Source organism: Amblyomma americanum, chromosome 1 (assembly GCF_052857255.1).
Source record: "Amblyomma americanum isolate KBUSLIRL-KWMA chromosome 1, ASM5285725v1, whole genome shotgun sequence".
Lineage (NCBI taxonomy): Eukaryota > Metazoa > Arthropoda > Arachnida > Ixodida > Ixodidae > Amblyomma > Amblyomma americanum.
The window spans coordinates 203,558,271-203,577,772 of NC_135497.1; the positions used below are offsets into that span (position 1 = coordinate 203,558,271).

The 19,502-nt window shown below is 46.1% G+C and overlaps 1 protein-coding gene across 1 annotated transcript; it reads right to left on the reverse strand.

Moving 5' to 3' along the window:
* Positions 1-10,741: 10,741 nt before the first annotated feature.
* On the reverse strand, positions 10,742-19,229 carry LOC144094697 (uncharacterized). Its single transcript, XM_077628618.1, has 5 exons — positions 18,961-19,229; positions 18,105-18,198; positions 17,495-17,570; positions 15,304-15,433; positions 10,742-10,881 (listed from the first exon to the last, which is right to left on the reverse strand). The coding sequence occupies exons 1-5, from the start codon at positions 18,974-18,976 to the stop codon at positions 10,757-10,759; spliced, it is 441 nt and encodes a 146-aa protein (XP_077484744.1). The 5' UTR covers positions 18,977-19,229; the 3' UTR covers positions 10,742-10,756.
* Between the last annotated feature and the right edge of the window lie 273 nt (positions 19,230-19,502).

Below are 19,502 nucleotides of genomic sequence, written 5' to 3' on the forward strand. Positions count from 1 at the left end.
AAAATATTTGACAAATGTATACTAAATGCTTAAATACACGCATACGTGCATGTTGTTTAAAACCTTTATAATAGCACGTACGCGACGGACAGATGCAGGCACTGCTGAAGCCACTATAATACAAGACGAGCCAAAACCAAGCCAGTGCAACTGCGTTGGAGCGCTGCTTCGTCAGGCTTAACACCTGGGAAATCGCCTTGATATCTGAAAAACAAAAGCTATTTGTCTCTTGAAACTTGATGCGAGGATAAGAATGGGCAAATCGAAGCCGAATACAACAGTTTAGAACACGATATTGCTTTGAGGGATTAGCGACGAAGCTGTTATCGCTGTGAAGCGGGCGGTCAGGGCGCCGCCATGTTGTCAACGCTAAGTACGCAAGCAACGCAAAGACCGCAACGCGAAATTAATGCGCTTAAATCCGGTCTGATACAATTTTATACTTATAGTTCAGACTGGTCGCATTAAAGTTTAGGCGAATAATATTTGTCCATGCTTTTGTACCGTGAATGTATCGTGTACGAAAGTGCGCTTGGCGCCGCACGAAGCAACGCTAGCAACCTTGGGCAGCGCTCGAAGGCCCTTGAAATCTCGATAGAGTTCTGGATTGCTCCGTTTACTCGATAGATTATTGACTCTATGGCCATTGAAACTGCCCGTGTAGCAGCGCTCGATCGCCTTTGAGTCGATAAACTGTCGGTTCGAGGGCCTTTGAAATGCCCGTGTGACTGGGGTATAAGCTCCCTCAGGTTGTGTTCACTAATTCCCTGCTGTCAAAATTTTCTGTATCAATAAATTCTTTGGTACACGTTAACCACCGGTGGGCTGATACTGGCTGGTGGGCTGGTGGGCTGACGAAATCCTCCCAGGGAACGGTAAGAATCTGTCTGGCAATGTATTAAATATGCTTATAGAGGAGTATCTAGATAATTTTCCTCACCATATTGCCGTTTTCGCAGACGCCTCCCACCAAAATGAAAAGAGAGTCATTGGTCTTTTCTCAGGGGCTCTTGGTTGGAGTTATTCATTTCGGGCCCCTGACTATACCCCTATTTTTGTCGCTGAGTTTCTGACCTTTGAGATGGCCTTAATAAGAACTCCCTGCAATATCTCTCAGGCTGTTATACTTTGAGACAACCTTTCCGCCTTGCCAGCGCTCGAAAAATCGCGGGATACTCCTATATTAACCGTTCCCTTCAATTTTTTGTTCACCACATATTTCAGAAGTACGCTTTGACTAGGTCCCCGGACTGTGGCAATGCTTCTGATGAGACGGCTGATTTTTTAGCAAAGTCCACCCTGGGTGGACTACTACCGTCTACAAATACCGTCTACTTGGCTATAGCACGCTTTAAACGATTCCAGCGTCTCCATTACTTCAGCCATAAGCCTCTCTTTGCTGCAGCGGATTTTCAACACCTGGAATTTCCTTCGAGTGTGCAGATGTGCAGTTCAAGGCAATGTGAGGTGCCTATGACCCTCTTGCGCTGCAGAATACCGCGACTTAATCATTATTTACCTCGATCGGGGTTATCCATGACCAACCTTTGCTAGTCTTGTGGCAAAATTGAGTCCATAGATCACTTTTTCCTCTTCTGCCGGCGGTTCGCTTCCTTCCGTAGAATTCACTTGGAGATCCCCCTCGCTCGACTAAAGCTTCCTCTATCTATTCCAATTCTCCTGTGCTTCAGGGCAAGCGCCAAGCGATATGCCCTGAAACCAGTGTGCAATTCTCCCAGTGTGCGAGCCTCTCAGAGTTACCAGAACCGAGACACGCGCGTGACCAGCCCTTGTGTTGTCGTAGATGAATGCGAACTAATCTATCTTGACGCGACTGATTGAAGCATGAGTGTTTGATTAATTTTTAGCATATTCGCACGTAGTTGTGGAAAAAATATTGTTTTTGAGGGTTTTTCTCGAATTAACCTTCAGTACAATCAATGACTGTCCTTTCTCTCGCTCCTTCCTTTGATCGCTCCGCAAGTTCTTTGTGAAAAACCATGTAGCGACTAGCTGAAGTTTCCGTTCTATTGAATAGGAATTGTTATTTTAAGTGAGAAATATAGTCACTATTTTGATTGATATTATTAAGCGGTTCGCCATATATTATCTTGAAAACAAATTGCAGTCTATCTCGTCGTCGAGAGTGGGCGCAAGTATGAAATGCATTGCAGGAAAAGCGTAAAGACAGCCGTCATGTTTGTAAACAAAGGTGGCGCTGCAGTCGGCAGCGATGCGAGGTGTAGGCAAAAACGCAGCATGCCTACATTGCGCCAAGTGACGCTGCCTTCGAAGCCAACTTGCCATGAGGACATTTCAAGGCATGCGCGTCGCTTCTAGCTAGAAACGTGTTTTTTTGATGCTCGGGGAGTAGTTCTGCCCTTTTTCAATCTGTTCTCCAGATGGAATTATTAAGCGGAGCACTAGTATCGGGTGCTTCTCCGCTCCTAGTTGGCGGCAAGTAGCAGCGCGGCTACAGTGGGCGAAAGCGCGAGTTATGCGGAGAAACTTGTCGTCCACAGTTCTCAACATTTCTGGGCATACCCGATTGCTATGGTGCAAAATAGTACAACGCGATGCACGACGCGAAGTAGCGTATTCACATGACTAACCTTTTATGTGCTTCCTATTTCCGCCGAGCCGCTTCATTCTGTAGACCATGGAAATTACCCATAGCTGCTTCGAAAAAGGCAATGCGATCCGACAACTGCACAAGCGCATGCATAGACATTTTCTTCGAACTCCAAACGAAATTTACGCACACTCTGCTAAGCTATAAAAAAATTATTTTGCTTCTTATTTTAGAATGTAAATTAATGTGTGCGCATTCTACCTGATTGTAGTGGTTTTTGGTCTGGTATTTACTGTGTTCGCCCGGTTGTGACCGACCTACAGTGGGAAAATTAAAATAATCTCAAAAAACCACCGAGACTCTGCCGAGATTCTAGCGTCGCAGGACCGATGTTGAAATAAAACACAATTTGCAGGTCGCGAAAATGGAAATAGAGAAAAACTACGCGTAGCGTGTGCTACTAGGAGAGTCCGGTGCTGCTTCAAACGTCGCGCGCTTAGCGGCATGCTGCATGCTGAAGGCGACTGGCAGCAATTTTTTCTCTCTTTCTTTTCGCGCACGCGGAACGAAGCTCGGGACGTTCTCCGGTTGGTTAACATCTGAAAATAGCCCCTTTCGTTCAACTTACGGTCACAAACACACGGAATAACGCGGCTAAACTTATGTTGAGAGATCGACAATGTGAACGGGCTGCTAGCGTTACTTGATTCTTGCACTGTTCGTCACGCGAACGAAGAGCAACAATGCGGATTAAGAGACGCGAACTGACTAGATTTCAGTGCACAAACGCAATGCGGCTGCGTTTTCATGGAGGCAAAACGCTAAAGGCGCCCGTGTGCTGTGCGATGTCAGCGCACGTTAAAGATCCCCAGGTGGTCCAAATTATTCCGGAGCCCTCCACTACGGTACCTAATTCTTCCTTCCTTCTTTCACTCCCTCTCTTATCCCTTCCCTTACGGCGCGGTTCAGGTGTCCAACGATATATGAGACAGATACTGCGCCATTTCCTTTCCCCCCAAAAAAACAATTATTATTCATTTTCAAAAAAAAAATAACAAGCCACCAGATGTCGATCCGAACGTGATGGTGCAGCTCTCCTTCATTGCTTAGAGATTCTCCATTTGCGATAACGCTTAGCTGAAGTAAAAAATATACTCTTGCAAGGGACTGCAAACACCTCACACCCAAAAATATTGAATTTATTCAATCATTAAAATGAGGCAACGCAGTGCATAATCAACGCCTTAAATAGGAAACCTTGAAACATTAGGTGATTTTAAAAGTAAATATTTCATTATCGCAATGCATTTCTAAAAAATGAGGAATAAAAAAATATACATTTGCCAACTACTCAAAATATTTTTAACACCTAGCCAGCATTGGTGGATGAAGTGCAGCGCCGCCAGCTCTCTGATACTCTATGACCGTCATTCGTTGGGGGCGCCCGAAGCGCATTCCAAATTCTTCCTGCACTCTCCGCAGTAACATCGACATCATTAGCAGTTGAAGTGGACGCTCATCGTGAGTGCGGCCACAGCTTTGTTCTACGAGGAACAAGTTCCACAAGCACGGTGCTGTTGCGGTTCACGGTTTCGCGGAACTTTTCGGAAGCGTTCAGAAAGGCCCGTACGTGCGTCCTGCTTCTACGAAGTCTGCGGCGTTCCATGCAAGCCAAGACGCCCGTCCAGGCGTACGCTGTCAAGGCTCCCATGGCCAACAGGAACGCCAAGGCTCGTGCCCAGGCTGGGTCCATCAAGACGGTCGCATTCACGCCGCTCCTCGACGGTGCCTTTTCCTGTCAGCCAGAACAGGTGCTCGTAGCCGTGATTCCACTTCCGACGTGCCAGCTGGCTATCCAGACAGCCGAATGCGCTGGCAAGTGTAGCCACGACTCCACCCTGAAGACTGCTGCGCTCCTCTGCGACGGCACAAGGGTAGGACACCACAAGGCACTGCAACGACGGTTTTGGCCAAGCAGCTGCTCGCGCCGGTATGACCAAGAATGGCATGGTGTTCTCCGTTGTTGCCTTGCGCCTGGCCGCCGTGCAACCCCCGTTCCGTGACCCAGTCTAGGCGGCTGGGCATAGCGACCGAAGACAGTGATGCAAGATCGCGGCCTACAACGCTTCTGGCGTCGCTCATGTCGGTGGTCGTGGATGCTGCGGAGGCTGCTCGGCACTCGGTCATCAAGGACGTCGAGCACAACACGCGCGCTGTAAAACGACATTTTGCGATTTACTGGAGACGATGTCTGTGCACTGTTAGTGCCCCACCCGTCGTCCGGAAGACATTAACAATGCTTAAAAATTGCGGTGCTTAATTTCGATTGCACTGTAGTATATGTATTGTTCTGCTGTTCTTTACTGTTGTCGTTCGGTGTTTCGCATCATTGTGTTAATGGTTGTAGGTATACATTGTATTATTCGATAAACGTTCAATTTGTAGCGAAAATCTTTGTGTCTGGATTTCTTTCTTTCTCTTTTACTTTTGAGCAGCAATAGTTCAGTCCTGTAGTGACCTTGTGGTAGAGCACCTGCGTCGCATTCGAGAAGTGCTGGATCCGATCGTCGGTGCCCGGGTAGCGTACCCACCGGGTATCTTGTGGGTACAAGATTTCTCCCGGCCGAGTGCCCGCTTTTCTGGGGTGAAATGCTTAGGAAAAGGGTTTTCGACAGTGGCCTTAAGTTGCAGCACTCACCTGGGCTTCGGGAAGTGGTAATTGCGGCTTCCATTGCCTCCCGGCTTCCCACTGCTTTCTTCAAATGGGTACAAACTTATCCCTGGGCCTGGTTCTCCGCTCTCCAGTGTGGACGGCTGCGGAAAGGAACCTGCACCTTAAAATCCCGAAAAGGGCTACAATTGGCCTTTACCGCTTGAGACGGGTGTCACTTGTTTGACAGCGGAACGAATCACTGACCCGCCAAAGGAACTATTTCGATGTCGTCATAATTTTTATGTTGCAAAACAAGGAAAGTGAGATTGAGGGTGCGTGAGGGAGAGCGCGTGAATTAGTGTGAGCGTGTCTACGAGAGAGTGCATCGACGTGTTCTGTGTGCGCATGCACGTATGCTTGTAAACGTATGTGTTACTGCTTGTCTTACAGGGGCGATCAAGCACGCACTTGGAGACATGTAATAAAATGTACGCCGATGAGATGCAGTACACAATAGTAACGGCGGAGTGATTGGTTTCCAGCCACAAATGGGTCGCGTAAAGGGCGACAGCAGATTTCCAAGTTCGAGAGACGAGCGCCTATGTGAGAGCGTTCCTTGTTTTTGCGTTCCCTGCACGACGGCTGCATAAACTTTCGGCATATATGCACGTGCAGTGATGTTGCGAAACCGCTACATGTGCTTGTTCCTTGCACTTTGTGCCCTCTTCAATTACCTTTCTTTTTTCGCTTCCTCCTTTATCCCTTCCCTTACGGCGCGGTTCGAGTGTGCACCGAGATATGTGAGACAGTTAATGCGGCATTTCTTTTCCTCAAGACCAATTCTAAAAACCAGTTTTTCGATCATCCGCCTCTGGATAACCGCGGGTTTCCAAAGTGCGGTGCCAGGTGCTCTATATTCTCGGGATACTCCGCGCACTTCCAATGGCTGCCCAGAACGCGTTCGTTTTTCTCTGGCTGGGCAGCTTGGCAGCGCTCGGGTAACTAGCAGACGACGCATAAGTGGATGGTAGCGGGAAGCGCGCGCGGTCATTTTTATATGGACTTTAGGAGGAACGCGGTTCTTCATGCGATGTTTTGTTGGATCCCTAGCTAGATGCAGGCGCTTGTTTCGACTAGACCATGGCGCATATCGTCTATGTCGCCTACAAAAACGCATTTTCCGGTAGTTATCGTTGGTTATTTGTACGTTTTGCGTACGTGAGTGTCCACAGTTCGACCTTCTCGCTACCTGGCAAATGCTCGCTTCATACCTGATTCATACCTGACGCGCGCATACATGCATGTGTTGAACGTGCTTGGCAAGGAGTGATTGAGCGCGTTACGAGACCCTTGTCTTCATTGCATTCAGCGCAGTGGAAAGGCGGATGTTCTTTGAGAAATGCTTGATTGATTGAAACCTGTCCTTTATTAAAAGCCCTCACGAACGCTCGAGACATCTGTGCGGGCACATATGTGGCCACAGAGCTGTCGCGTACGGCTCTTGAGGCGAATGCCGAGCCGCTCGTCACCGACTGCCGTACAGCTTGATGCTCGGGGCTTCTGCCACAAATGCTTCAAATATCTGAGAAGTACCTTACGCACGCATCAGCTCGCGTTCGAATAACCAAAGACAAATTCCCCAGCGAGGATCAACACGTAAGACCAAGCGGTACGTGCCACTCCTCTGCGGTAAAGATGTAGCATTAAAGATACGATACGCAGCTAGTACTGTACAAACACTTGTTCTAGATGTACGCTCAAATCACCTAATCGCTTTTGTCGAGATAACACGTGCATTCCTTGCGGGCGGGCGCGAGCGACAGACTAACGTTGAGCGGAACGTATCCCGAATCTTTTCCGCATACAGGCTACAGGACGCAGTTGACTAACATAGCGCAACGACCACAGCAGAGTGAGTCACCATGCATGCAGGGTCCATCTTCTGTGGTCATTCCAGTCATACTCACTGCGCAGTAAACAAACACGCGATAATCCGAGAGTACGGCGTGTCGTTTGATGAGCAACGCACGGGCAATTTTTCCCTCCGAAGCGGTGGCTACTGAAGACGTTAGATTGCGATAGCTCGGCACATGCTTTTGAGGATTTCTCGAAGCTTACACAGAACACGGTGCACTGAAGGCACGCGCTCGCGTTGTCGTCGCCGATGTTATAAGGGTGCAAGAATGATCGACTGTCTGTTCTGCAGTCTGCGGCAGACCTCAACAACTTCAGGTCGTTAATTGTTCTCGGTCCCAAGCAGTCTGTTTCTGCCGTACACGTGCGCAGCAACGAGACGCAGCAGAACACGAAGCTATACGGAGAGCATCTGCCCTTCGGGATCCGTCGCCGTGATTTCCGCCTGGCTGGTTCCGTTGGCCGCCAGACTTTGTGAACGCGATACGCTTTCTCGTCAGGGTGAACTTGTTGGCAGCCAGCGGGCTGTCTGAGCTCGGTAAATCGAAGATGCCCTGTGTTACGATGCAAAGTTTCCTATACGAACCGCATCCATATATGGATAACTCCAGCGCAGGTTCCTTACCACTCCCTCTAAGAGCTCTGCGCGTAGGGCAAACATACAAATGCAAACCTTCGCGATTTTAAAAGTGGCGAAACTGCTTCCCTCAAAGAGGACACCTCAACTGCGCCCTTAAGGAAGACGGTGATTGAGGAATCGAGTCAAAGTAAGAAAGATAGAGTCGAATAGACGCCGTAGTGGAAAGCCCCAGATTATTTCAGGGATTTTTAACGTGCTTGTTTTGTTTTTCTTTTATACGGTTTTAACGTCCCAAAGCGGCTCAGGCTGTGCTAGTCGCCGTAGTGAAGGGCTCCGGAAATTTCGACCACCTGAGGTTTTTTAGGGTGCACTGACAACGCACCGTACACGGGCCTCTAGAATTTCGCCTCCATCGAAATTCGACCGCCGCGACCGGAATCAAGCCCGCGTCTTTCGGGCCAGCAGCCGAACACCATAACCACTGAGCCACCGCGGCGGCCTCTTAACGTGCCCTGAAATCACAAAGTACACGGGACGGCGATTTTAGTATTTCGCTTCCCTGGAAATGCGGCCGCCGCGTCGAGGAATCGATCCTCAGACCTCGTGCTGAGCAGCCGAATCCCGTGGCCAGTGAACCATGGTGGCCTCCTCATAAAGCGCACTCCTGCACACTTTTCGAAAACACTTCGAGATAAATTTGAATGCCCTGAAGGTAATGTGGACAGGTGACAGGTGCATGTCCGCGTTATAAAGAGGGGGGAAAGAATGAAGTTCGCCTGAATCGATTGATTGCTTCATTCTAAAGACTAAGAAGGCGCACTCAATGAAAACGAATCTTTCATAAGTCATCAAAGGCTAAAAATGATATACAGGCATCGCGGCCACATCAAGCAAAAGAAAGTACTGACAAGTAAACGCCTGAAGCTGCGGATATCTATGAGGTGAGGCCACACAGCCACTCACCTCCAAAGCTGATCGCGGACCCCTGTTCATAACTGACCTCACGAATTTCAGTCAAGCCGCGGAAAAGAAGGTTCCATCCTTAAATCCTATTTACTCAGCAGCAGATATTTCTTTGGCTCCCGAACAAACATCCTTATGCAAACAAGAACGTAAACGTTCCGTTTTTACTAAGAATATAAAACTGAATTAAATGTCTGCATGTCCCATTAATGTCTCTTATTTCAAAGGCAGCCATGGCAGAAGCGAATACTTCCTCCCTCTCTGCTTGCCAGATTCGCCGACCGGCCTATCGGCTAGAGCATGCTAGCGTTCCTCTGAATAGCTCCCGTCCGCCACGTTTGAGAAGGCTGGGAATACGCTGGCGTACGAATCCCGTTCTACTGCTTTCAGATACGGTGTATCATGGTGTGTCCAGTGCAATGACAGATACGAAGCCTTAGGTACACAAACATATATAGAAGAAAAAAGGTCCATGAAGAGATGGCCCACAGAATGGTCCACAGGATGTGGGACAAATTTTTGTCCGCTTACCTGAACGTATTCAAATTTGCACAACCAAAGAACGTACTTAATAAAAAATAAGTTTCACAACGTGTATTTGTGCAGTTTGTACACATGTATCTAGGATTCACACTTAATTGCACTCGCATTGCCAGATCAGTCGAAAAGCTCCTAATGCGTGATAACTTCAAACTCCTGACTGTACTCGTGTGAGCAGAAAGTCAGCACTGTGCACAGGCAGCAAGGACAGCACGAAGACTGGAGCACACCGACTTATCCTTTTTCAAACGGTTATCGGGGCTGCGAAACTAAATGGCTCTTGTAAAGAAGGGAGGTTTGTGTGGCTTCCGAGCTGCGCGCCGGCGTCTCGCTCATGTGCTATTCTCTGGCGATAGGGTGCTTTGTAATATTCGTTCGTTATTTTTTGGGGTTACAGCAAAATTCCAGTAAAACTGTAAACAGAGAATTGGCAGGTCGGTCTTCACGTCTGGGTGTCTGGCAAGCCGTTGGCCTCCGGAGGGGCGCTGCTAATCCTTCGTCTCTGTGTTTTTGAGGAAAGCTCGCCCTTTGATAATTCAGGTCGTTAAGATGTCACAATTTTCGGTCGGGGCCTACTCTTTGCCTACTTGAGAGCGACTGGATTGAGTGACAAATTGTGACAGCGTTGTGCGTGTGTGTGTGGTATGCCTTTTTCCCCTTCTCTCTTCCTCCTTTTAGCCCCTTAATCCCTCTTCCCCAGTGCAGGGTAGCCAACCGGAACCTCTTTCTGGTTAACATCCCTGTCTTTCCCTCCTCCTTTTTATTTATCTATCCATCTATCTATCGGTCGGGGCAGCGGGAAGTGACGCCGTCGGCTCAGGTCATAGATGTCCTTCGCTGCTGGGTGTTCTCTTTTCGCTTCCCGCTTGAAGGCAATTTCATGCTTTTTTGTGTTCCCGAGAAATTTCTTTGGAATGGTAGCGGACGCCTGGTACCGGCAGCGTCGTTCGACACCGGGCCGCACATTACTGACTGGCCGCGGCACTGACTGATATTTTGCGCAAGTGCTTCGGCGTCTGGGAAGACAATGCTTCGCGTTCAACAGCAGTGACGGAAGCTTAGAAGACAGGGAGAAATCTTACGGCAATATCCAGCCCAGTCAAAACGCACTACAGGATTCTAAGACAGAAAATTTCTGTAGTCTGTAGTTTTGTCGTATTTTGGGCATGTCTTGTGTAGTCTGTTTTGTCTTCTGTAGTCTGTCTTGTCTTTTGTAGTCCTGTCTTGTGTAGTCTGTCTTCTCTTTTATAGTCTGTCTTCTGTAGTTTGTCCTCTCTTTTGTAGTCTGTCTTGACTTCTGTAGTCTGTCTTGTCTTCTGTAGTCTGTCTTGTCTTCTGTAGTGTGTCTTGTGTAGTGCTCGTACAATGTGTAACAGTCGTTACTGTCACCTGTCAATTAACACAAGATTTGGGTTCTGGAGTAGGCTATGCACAAAAATGCACAGCTTGTTAATGGTCGCCTGTCAATTAACACAAGCATTGTGCATTCCAGAGTAATTCGTGCACAAAACCACTAGAATTGAAATGAAAATGATCAATATTTATTTACTGTTTCGTGCTTTTTTTTCGAGCTTGCTGATGCATGCTGTCCAGCGTTGTCCTGGCCGCAGGTTCCTAGATACATCGCCCATGAGCCAAGGAAAATGGTTTTTGTCTTGGCTGAAAAAAACAAAAAATAGAGATCACCGCTGCTACCTGCGCAAAAAAAAAATGTGAAAGCGTTGATGCTTCCTCGACACTGGTCGCCTTTCAAATTTGGCGCCATGGTTGTTTTCTCGTTTACTTGATTGGTTATCAATTAACTCTTATTTTACCCTCATTTCATCCCAGCAACGATTTCGAGTTTTCAAATTTCCCTCCTCAGATCGTTCCTGCCCAATCACTGAATATCCGCCCAGTCTAATCACGCGTTCATTGCCCTTCGCTTCTCAATAATTACCTAATTGCCTCTAATTTATCATTCTTTTTCCTATCTCCTGGTTAAGTATAGGACACTTATCACTGGTCACGTGATTGCTCATTTCGAGTTTTCAAACTTGGCGCCAAGCTTTGGCTTTGTCCATACTTCGTTTTTCAAACTTGGCACTACGCTGTAGCTCCACCTACTTTCAGCGTTTTCAAATTTCGCGGCACTTTTTCTCTGGCCCAGCCACTTTTTGGACATTTTTGGCTGTAAATAATTATCCGATTATAAAATTTTCTTTTCGAGCAGCATCCTCACATCATTCTCTGCCAATTACACAACCAATCGTATGACGATATCTCTTCTGAGTTGCCCAGAACTGCTGCGGACACGATCCCCGGCAACATAGCCTAGTAAACTTCTCACTTTATTCAAAATGTTGTAATACTTGTAACAAGGCTTATGACTGGCCGAGTTGGTACTGGCTCACCTTAAAACCAGCCAGAACACACAAGAAGACATGAGCTCAAGAGGCGGGACTAACAAAAATTTAAGTAAAGATTTTCATTATTTGATTTGTGAGGGTTTAACGTCCCAAAGCGACTCGGGCTATGAGGGACGCCGTAGTGGAGGGCTCCAGAAATTTCGACCGCCTGGGGTTCATTAGCGTGCACTGACAACGCACAGTACACGGGCCTCTAAAATTTCGCCTCCATTGAAATTTGACTGGTGCGGCCAGGATCGAACCTGCTTCTTTTGGGACAGCAGCCGAGCACCATAACCACTGAGCCACTGCGGCGGCATCATTGAAGGAAAGCCGCAAAAGGAGACCCGCGAAGAGATACAAGCGCACAATAACCCAAAGCAGTGAAAGGGCGAAGTGCAATCAAAGGTCACTGGCATACTAATGAATCATCTAAAAAAGCAAATTCCTTACGGTGAAGGTTTTCCGATGGCTTAGCCACACGTGTCCTTAGCCTTACCGATGTAGTAAGCCTCAACTATCTACCGACAGATTTATCCCTTCCATAAACCACTGATGTGTCGTGGAAATTAGGCGTGCAAAGAGACATGTCATCCTCAGATTTGCATTCACAAGATTGAGCATACAGTGCCAGATTAGAGTTTGCCTTCCCCCTATAGAGTGAAAGTGCTCAGTCAAGTGCAAATTCAAATATCTGCCTGTCTGCCCATATTAGTTGCAGCCATAAGGCAGTGGAACGCAATAAACTCCATTACTTTTGCAAGTGGTGAACCTTTTTTGTGACACTGTCCATTGTGGACAAGTACCCAGTTTTATCAAGCCTTTTTAATGGCGGCGCAAAGGCCTCCTGTCTTGCACTTCGCTGTTAAGACAACAGCAGCATTACGCTTTCCCGCGACTTTCTTGAGACTGTGAAATACTGTGGAGGTAAGGTGTATCAGCATCATCGGAGTATGTGCTCCTTACCCTCGAGCGAGTGAAAACATACTATGACAGGTTGTTGAGATGGGCAAGTGGGAACCCAGCTGCTTGGAAACCTGCTACAAGAATGCGTCCTCAGCAGTGATGGCATGACTTATCTAAAGCTGATGTCATGCACACGATTGCACACCCATCAAGTGTTTCCATCTTTACTGGCCTTAACCAGTGACAAATACACCTCTTCACCATCCTTCCCCAACAACGAGTGGTCCGACTCGTAGCTAAAAAGAGCCTTCCCCGATCTTTAGCTGTAGCCCCGGCAAACATATTCGTCCACAAAGTGCAAGTCTGCATCAAGAAACTGCTAACGGTTCTGCTTAGACAATTCTGATGTAAAAGACAGGCCTTGACCGCATGCCTTAAAGACTCCTAAAACATCTTGTGCCAACTTATCTGAGCCTTCTATGTCCAGAAAAATTACAGTCATGAGCATAACGAAATGCTATTATGCCAAGGTCTTCCAAACAGGGCTCTAATGCCTTATTGAGTTTAGACAAAAAAATGTTGCTGAGCAAAGGTACGACCTGCGTGTAAATACCACCCTGCCAACTGACAAATGCAGATTTGCAGTAAAAAGACAACAGCCCCAAGAAGCCAGCAACCGAAATCACGCAATCATCTGTAAAAGCATGTTCATTGTTCACCCTGATGCAGTTTGCACATACCTCAGAGGTCTATCATGTGACAATGAATAGTGCAGGCCCTCCATGTCGATGCTCACTGCAGAGCACCTGCCCAGGTTACTGTCCACAAGAAACTAGAACTCCACAGAACTCCACTTTTGTGAGTTGGCAAGGCGGTATTTACATCATAAATCAGGCATATGCAGAGGGTCCCAGGTTGCACTGTTCCTCCGCGACATTCTTCTGTCCAGAGTCAATACCACATCAAAGCCCTGTTTGGAAGGCCTTGGCATAGTAGCATTTCGTTATGTTGATAGCTACCTAATTTTTTTGCACAAGGAGGGCTCAGATAAGTTGGCACAAGACGTTTTAGAAATCTTTAGGCATGTGGTCAAAGCCTATCTTTTAGGTCTGAATTTAACTAAGCATAACCGTTTGTAGCTTTTTGACTTAGACCTGCGCTTTGCGGACGACCACATATGTTGGCGCCAAAGCCCAAGATCAGGAAGCCTCTTAGCTACGAGTTGAACCACTCGAGGCTGGTGAAGGACAGGTTGGCAATCACATGCATCACGACTGCTTTATGGAAGTCATGCCATCACAGTGTTTAGAATGCATTCTCGGAGCAGGTTTCCAAGCCAATGGCACCTGGGTTCCCACTTGCCCATCTTGCGCACCTGTCAGAGTGTGTTTTTACTCTCTCGAGGGAACGGAACACCGTTCACATGATGCTGGCGTAGTTGAGCAGCACAAAAAGACGGGCTCTATAACTTACCTCCACGCCATTTCGCACCATCCCAATAAAGTTGCACCAAAGTATGATGTTGCTGTTGTCTTGACTGCTAAAACTAAGGTACGAGCCCTTTCCTTCTTCGTTCAAACTAGGCTTGATACAACTACGGGTAATCGTCCGCTATGCACAGTGGCAGATAAAAAATGTTCACCACTTGCAAAAGTAAACCGGTTTTTTGCATTCCACTACCTCGTAGCTGAAACTACTATGGGCAGACAAGCAGATATCTGAATGTGCGCCTGGCTGAGAGCACTTTCACTGTATAGAGAGGAAGGCGAATTTTCACCTGACACTGCACGTTCAATCTCGTGAATCCAATCGGAGGACGACCTTTCTCTTTGCACGCCTGATTTCTGCGGCACATCAGTGGTTTAGGGAAGTGATAAATCTGTCCTGATATAGTTGAGGCTTACTACGTCAGAAAGGCTAAAAACAAGTGCCTGGCTAAACCGTCCGTGAACCTTCACTGTAAGGAATTAGTTTTTTAGATGGTTTACTAGTACTTCAGTGCCTTTCGGTTATTTTTTGCCCTCTCACTGCTTTGGGGTCTTGTGTGCTTGAATCTCTTTGCAGGTCTTCTTTTGCCACTTTCCTTCAATAAAATTTCAGTTGTTAAACCAGCCTCATCTTGTGCTCATCTCTTCCCCTGTTTTGTGTCTTCCGGCTGGTTTTAAGATGTAATACTGAATGCCAAAAGAAAGCCATTTTAGAGTCAAGTGCACTTATAATGGCCACAGCTATAATGAATGTTCATTTATTACAAAAAATAGTGCTTACTTCATTATTTATGCATGAAGTATATGACACTGCATCAAAATAAAAAAGGACTAAGCCTCTAACCCTCATGGCCAAACTGCAGTTACAGCAAACAAAAGGACACCATAACCTGCCCCACATGCAAAAGCTTGCACTACAGGCCAATGCAGATATAAGATCAGATTACTTCCCAAACTGCATGACACTGCCACGCAAAGTAAAGATTGTGACAGGCAATAAAGGAGCAACAAAAAGCAAACTGTAGGTAGCAGCCAATCTCATGCAGACAAGCTACAAGGTCAGGCCAGCATAGACGTGGAAGAAATTTGAAAAAAAAGCCACAACAAGGATATAATTTTAAGGTTTTCAATGCCCTTTAAATGGCAAATACTTTCCTGAAAAAACATAACAGAAGCAGCAATTGTTTTTCGGAAATCAATTTTTTTCATGTACTTCATTATTCTTGAAGCATGGGCGGGCATAGAGTAGTCAGATTAGTGCATGCGTTCCTAAGCAATGCCATGCCAAAAACTGTACTTACAGAAAAAGCTTGCCTTACTGAGTGAATACCACTGGCCATCCACTAATTTCCCAGCCTGCTCCAGGTCCCTGGCAAAAATCACACGCAACTTGGTGGCTTGCACAACTTCCATGCAACTCTTGGTCTTTAGCTGGAAGAAAATTGAGGGATCAGTGAGATATACAATTTTACATGCATTGCTTTGTTTCAATGACCGCCTAAGAAAGAAACAGCGGTTTCTGTGAGCGCAACTATTTTTTCACACTAGCTTTCTACAGTAAACCACGTTTATCGCGACCTAATTCACACTGACTTGCTGCACGGCCCCAGCACTACTGTGTATAGCTCTATGGTTTCAAATGCTTGTTAGCTCTGAGCCCTTGGGCTTGCACTCGTTAATGCAGAAAACCTCGGAAAGGGCAACCAGAGCTTCGAGCTTTAAGCCATAGGTATTCAGAAGCTCAGTGGTCTGTGGGAGAACTTTTGGCTGGGTGACACAGTAGCAAATGCTTCTCCAGCTACTTTCACTCCATTGCAAAAAACTCGCACAGCAGAGACCTGTCCTCCATTTTGCATTGCAGAAATAATCACTTAAATTCAAAGCACGCATACTAAATGCACACCTACCTTCCAACACAGCTTCATAATAATGGGTATAATTATTGGAATGAAATACCAGTCAGTACATGTAGTTTTCAGTTTATCCAAAAATTTTAAGCAACCGACAAACAATAAACATTAAAAGAGAAATAAAATAACCAGAATTGTTTAAAAAATCTGTCAGAAGAATTATGTGACATCCACTACACTCCAGCAGTTCTTCGCCTTTGTGCACCTTCAAACCACACTTTCTTACAGGCACATTTGCACAGAAATTGGGTTGAACCTGATCATTAAGAATCTTTTCTGGCGCAACAGTAGGAAAAAACCAGGTTTTACCCAAGAACGAAGCACCCTACACAATGTATCACAAGCCCAGATGGTGCACTTGAGTCGCCTCTTATGCTTATGCAAGAAACAGGAACAGAGATATCTTGACTAAATCAAAAAAAAGAGGAAGTGCAGTGCATGTGTAATGCAGAGAAGATATAAGCAATACCACACTAAAACACTGGGAGGATTCCAAGAGTAGGTGAATGCATGAATGGGTGGCAATCAGGTGGCTAAATGAGATTAGGAAATTTGAGAAAAAAGGGTGGTAGCATGTGGCACAGGAGACAGTTACCTAAAATGAACTAGAGAACCATTGTTCTGCACTAATTTTAACAGCACATTCACACGACAGACAAAATCACTAACTCCAGGAACAGACTGAGCATCATGCAACTCAATTTCAATCACCATTGCAAATGGCACCAGCACCACAGACTGCACATGAGGAAAAGTAGACATATTTTTGCTCTCAATTTTGAGCAGCAGTCAGCTGCGCTTTTAGGAGCAAAGCTCTAAAGTACGGCAACATTGGCACTTTGTTTTACTGACATGAGGGCGCTTGTGAGCGTGCAAGTCCCATGTTTGTTTTGCAGCAAATGTGTTAATTGCGAGGTATGTTTAACTAAAGAGGGGCATCTAACATGGGCATCAGCTCTTCATTACTTCCCTTCTATATCCCTCCCTTATATCACGGTTCAAGTGTCCACCAAAATGTGAGACAGTTACTGTTACATTTCCTTGAATTTTCCTTCAACTAATTTTAAATTTTTCAAGTATACAGCTTTAAGAAGGTAGAGGTACAAACTGTGCAGTATAACCATATGATATGGCAATAAACCAGCAATAAATCTGTGCTGACAGCAGCTTGCCCAGTGCATTGCAAGGATGCTATACCATACAAGGATTGGTGTCATCGTGCAAAGTTACATTACTGACTGGCAATTTGGTCTCTGTGTCAGAAATACTGGTAAACCATCATTGTAGAGCACAATGTTTTTAAAGGGATAAATGAACATATAGGTCCTTTTCGAGGACACATATGCATACCAGGCAACAGGTGTGCAATGTCAAATCACGTTTATGTTAACAGCAGCTGCGTCAAGAGCTACATCAGCGACTATATTTTGTACAATCCTACAGTTCCGGTAATTATATGCTAGGTACTGCTGTGAAGTGCATGTAGAGTTTCATGCATTTCTAAACCTAGCTGCAAGCCTATATTGAAAATATTTTTCTAAATAGGCAGCTAAGATATGCATCACTGAAAAAGAATAACTACCATGAACGGATCAGGAGGGATGACACAGCCGAAGGCAGGAAGCACGCATGGCCCAATAGATGCTGGTCGCTGGCAACTGCAAATAAATACATCCAGAGCAACAGCTGCCAGTGGCTGTAGCCATGTCATGAATGACAAGAGAGGAAATCGTCTACTGCTTTAAAAACTAAACTTAGACGGAATATAAGTAAATAAAAAACAAATGAGCTAGCCCATGACAAAACAAATGAACAGATTTTATGTAATGCACCCATATACATTCTTTGATAAGAGTCACAATGACTGTTATAACCACACTGAAAGATGAGCTGGCTGAAATACCGCACACCAATTTGAATATAGGATGTGCAGGTTTTCATTAATTCCTATCATGGTGCCTTGCACCAATGTCTAGGTATTAAATTGAAAGTTGCAACCAGTCTGCCTTGGTTAAATGAGAAGAGAGAATGGAAAAAAGCATGCCTTCACTAGCAAGAAGCTTGATATCTCACAGCACAGCTTGGCATCATAGAAAAATTGCTAGCGCATTTAACAAATCTGCATACAATTAAAAGCTGCACAAATTTGTCGACTGGAAATGCAAGTAAAGGCAAGAGAAACAAAAAAATACCAAAGAACACTCGTGAATTCGGCGAAGGGAGGTCTGTGGGTAGGATCCCGTGCCTGGGAAGAGTTCCGAGCTCGGAGAATCGCCGGCACCACAGCTGATGGCACGCAACCAAGAATAAATAACAAAGCGAAAATAAGTAACAAAAAAACCATCGACAATGGCGAACGACTTGAATGCGGGCCACAAAAGCGAGGGATATAGCAAAAAGGTAGAAATCCTAAATAATTGTGCAGTTGCATATCCGACAGCTCGCAGTGCTCAGAAGGAGAGGAAGCATCAACGTTTACAGCTCAGGAGACGCAAGATTGATCTAACTTTGACATAACACTGCCTCAAATCCTGCTCCACTTGGGAAGCACAGACAAGTTTACAAATGACAAGGCGATGAATATGAACTAGCCTTTCGCATGCGATCATTGTCTCAAAATTTAGTATGACGCGTATTAAGGCACAAACACTAATCCGATGAGTACTAACCCTGAGCAAAATAGTGCGGTGTCTGATCGCAGGTGGCCTAGCGCGAGCGCTCCGCCGCGCGGCACTTCTCGCTCATCGTCTTCTACGCAGGGCAAATCCATGCTTTTGCACCGAGTGTCGAAGCGCTAGCAAGCGAAAGCGTAACTCTGTTGTGATATCTGGTGCCATTTTTATTTACCACGGCACGCGAGTAATAAATGCACATAAAGACAATGAGAACAACACTTGTCATGCAGGATATAGGCCCTGCTTTTTTGGCGCCGCATTATAGCTGCGGCAACCGCAGGCGGACTGCCTCCACTCACATCCCTATATAGCCGCATACAAATAGCGCGTGTGAATACAGATCATTAGCAAAGAAACGCAGAGCGGGACTCACCGGCCATTCGATTCATCCAGGCTTAGTAAAACAGCGCAGGAGTCTTCGTTCCCCTAACAGATGAAAAGACGTCGCAGCACTCTTCATGGCTTACCCGTTAAAACTCGCCAATGTTGACAGGCCGAAATCCTGGTCGTTGGCTTCCAAAACACACACCTGCTCACCTTCCTATTGAATGAGTTCTTCACACGTGTCCGCCGTACAAGTACTCAAGCAATGCCTCAAAGAGGCAACTAATACAAAACACGAGCTGTCGGTTGCGCTGCAATGGCGCCGACGGCTGCGCTTTCGTGTCGGTGAAATATTACAACCGACAAAAAATTTGTTTTTTAAACCATGAATACTTATATTATCTTCACAACAAAGACACTGCATTTATTTTAATATATTTTTAGATTATTTAAGAATACTAAAGCGCTTTCAGTTACTTTTTCTGGCATGTCGTTTGTAGAAGCTGCGATCCTGTGATCCCCTGAAGTGACCCGGATGCGCTAGCAGACGACGGAGCAGACGACGGAGCAGACGACGGTGTTGACAGAATG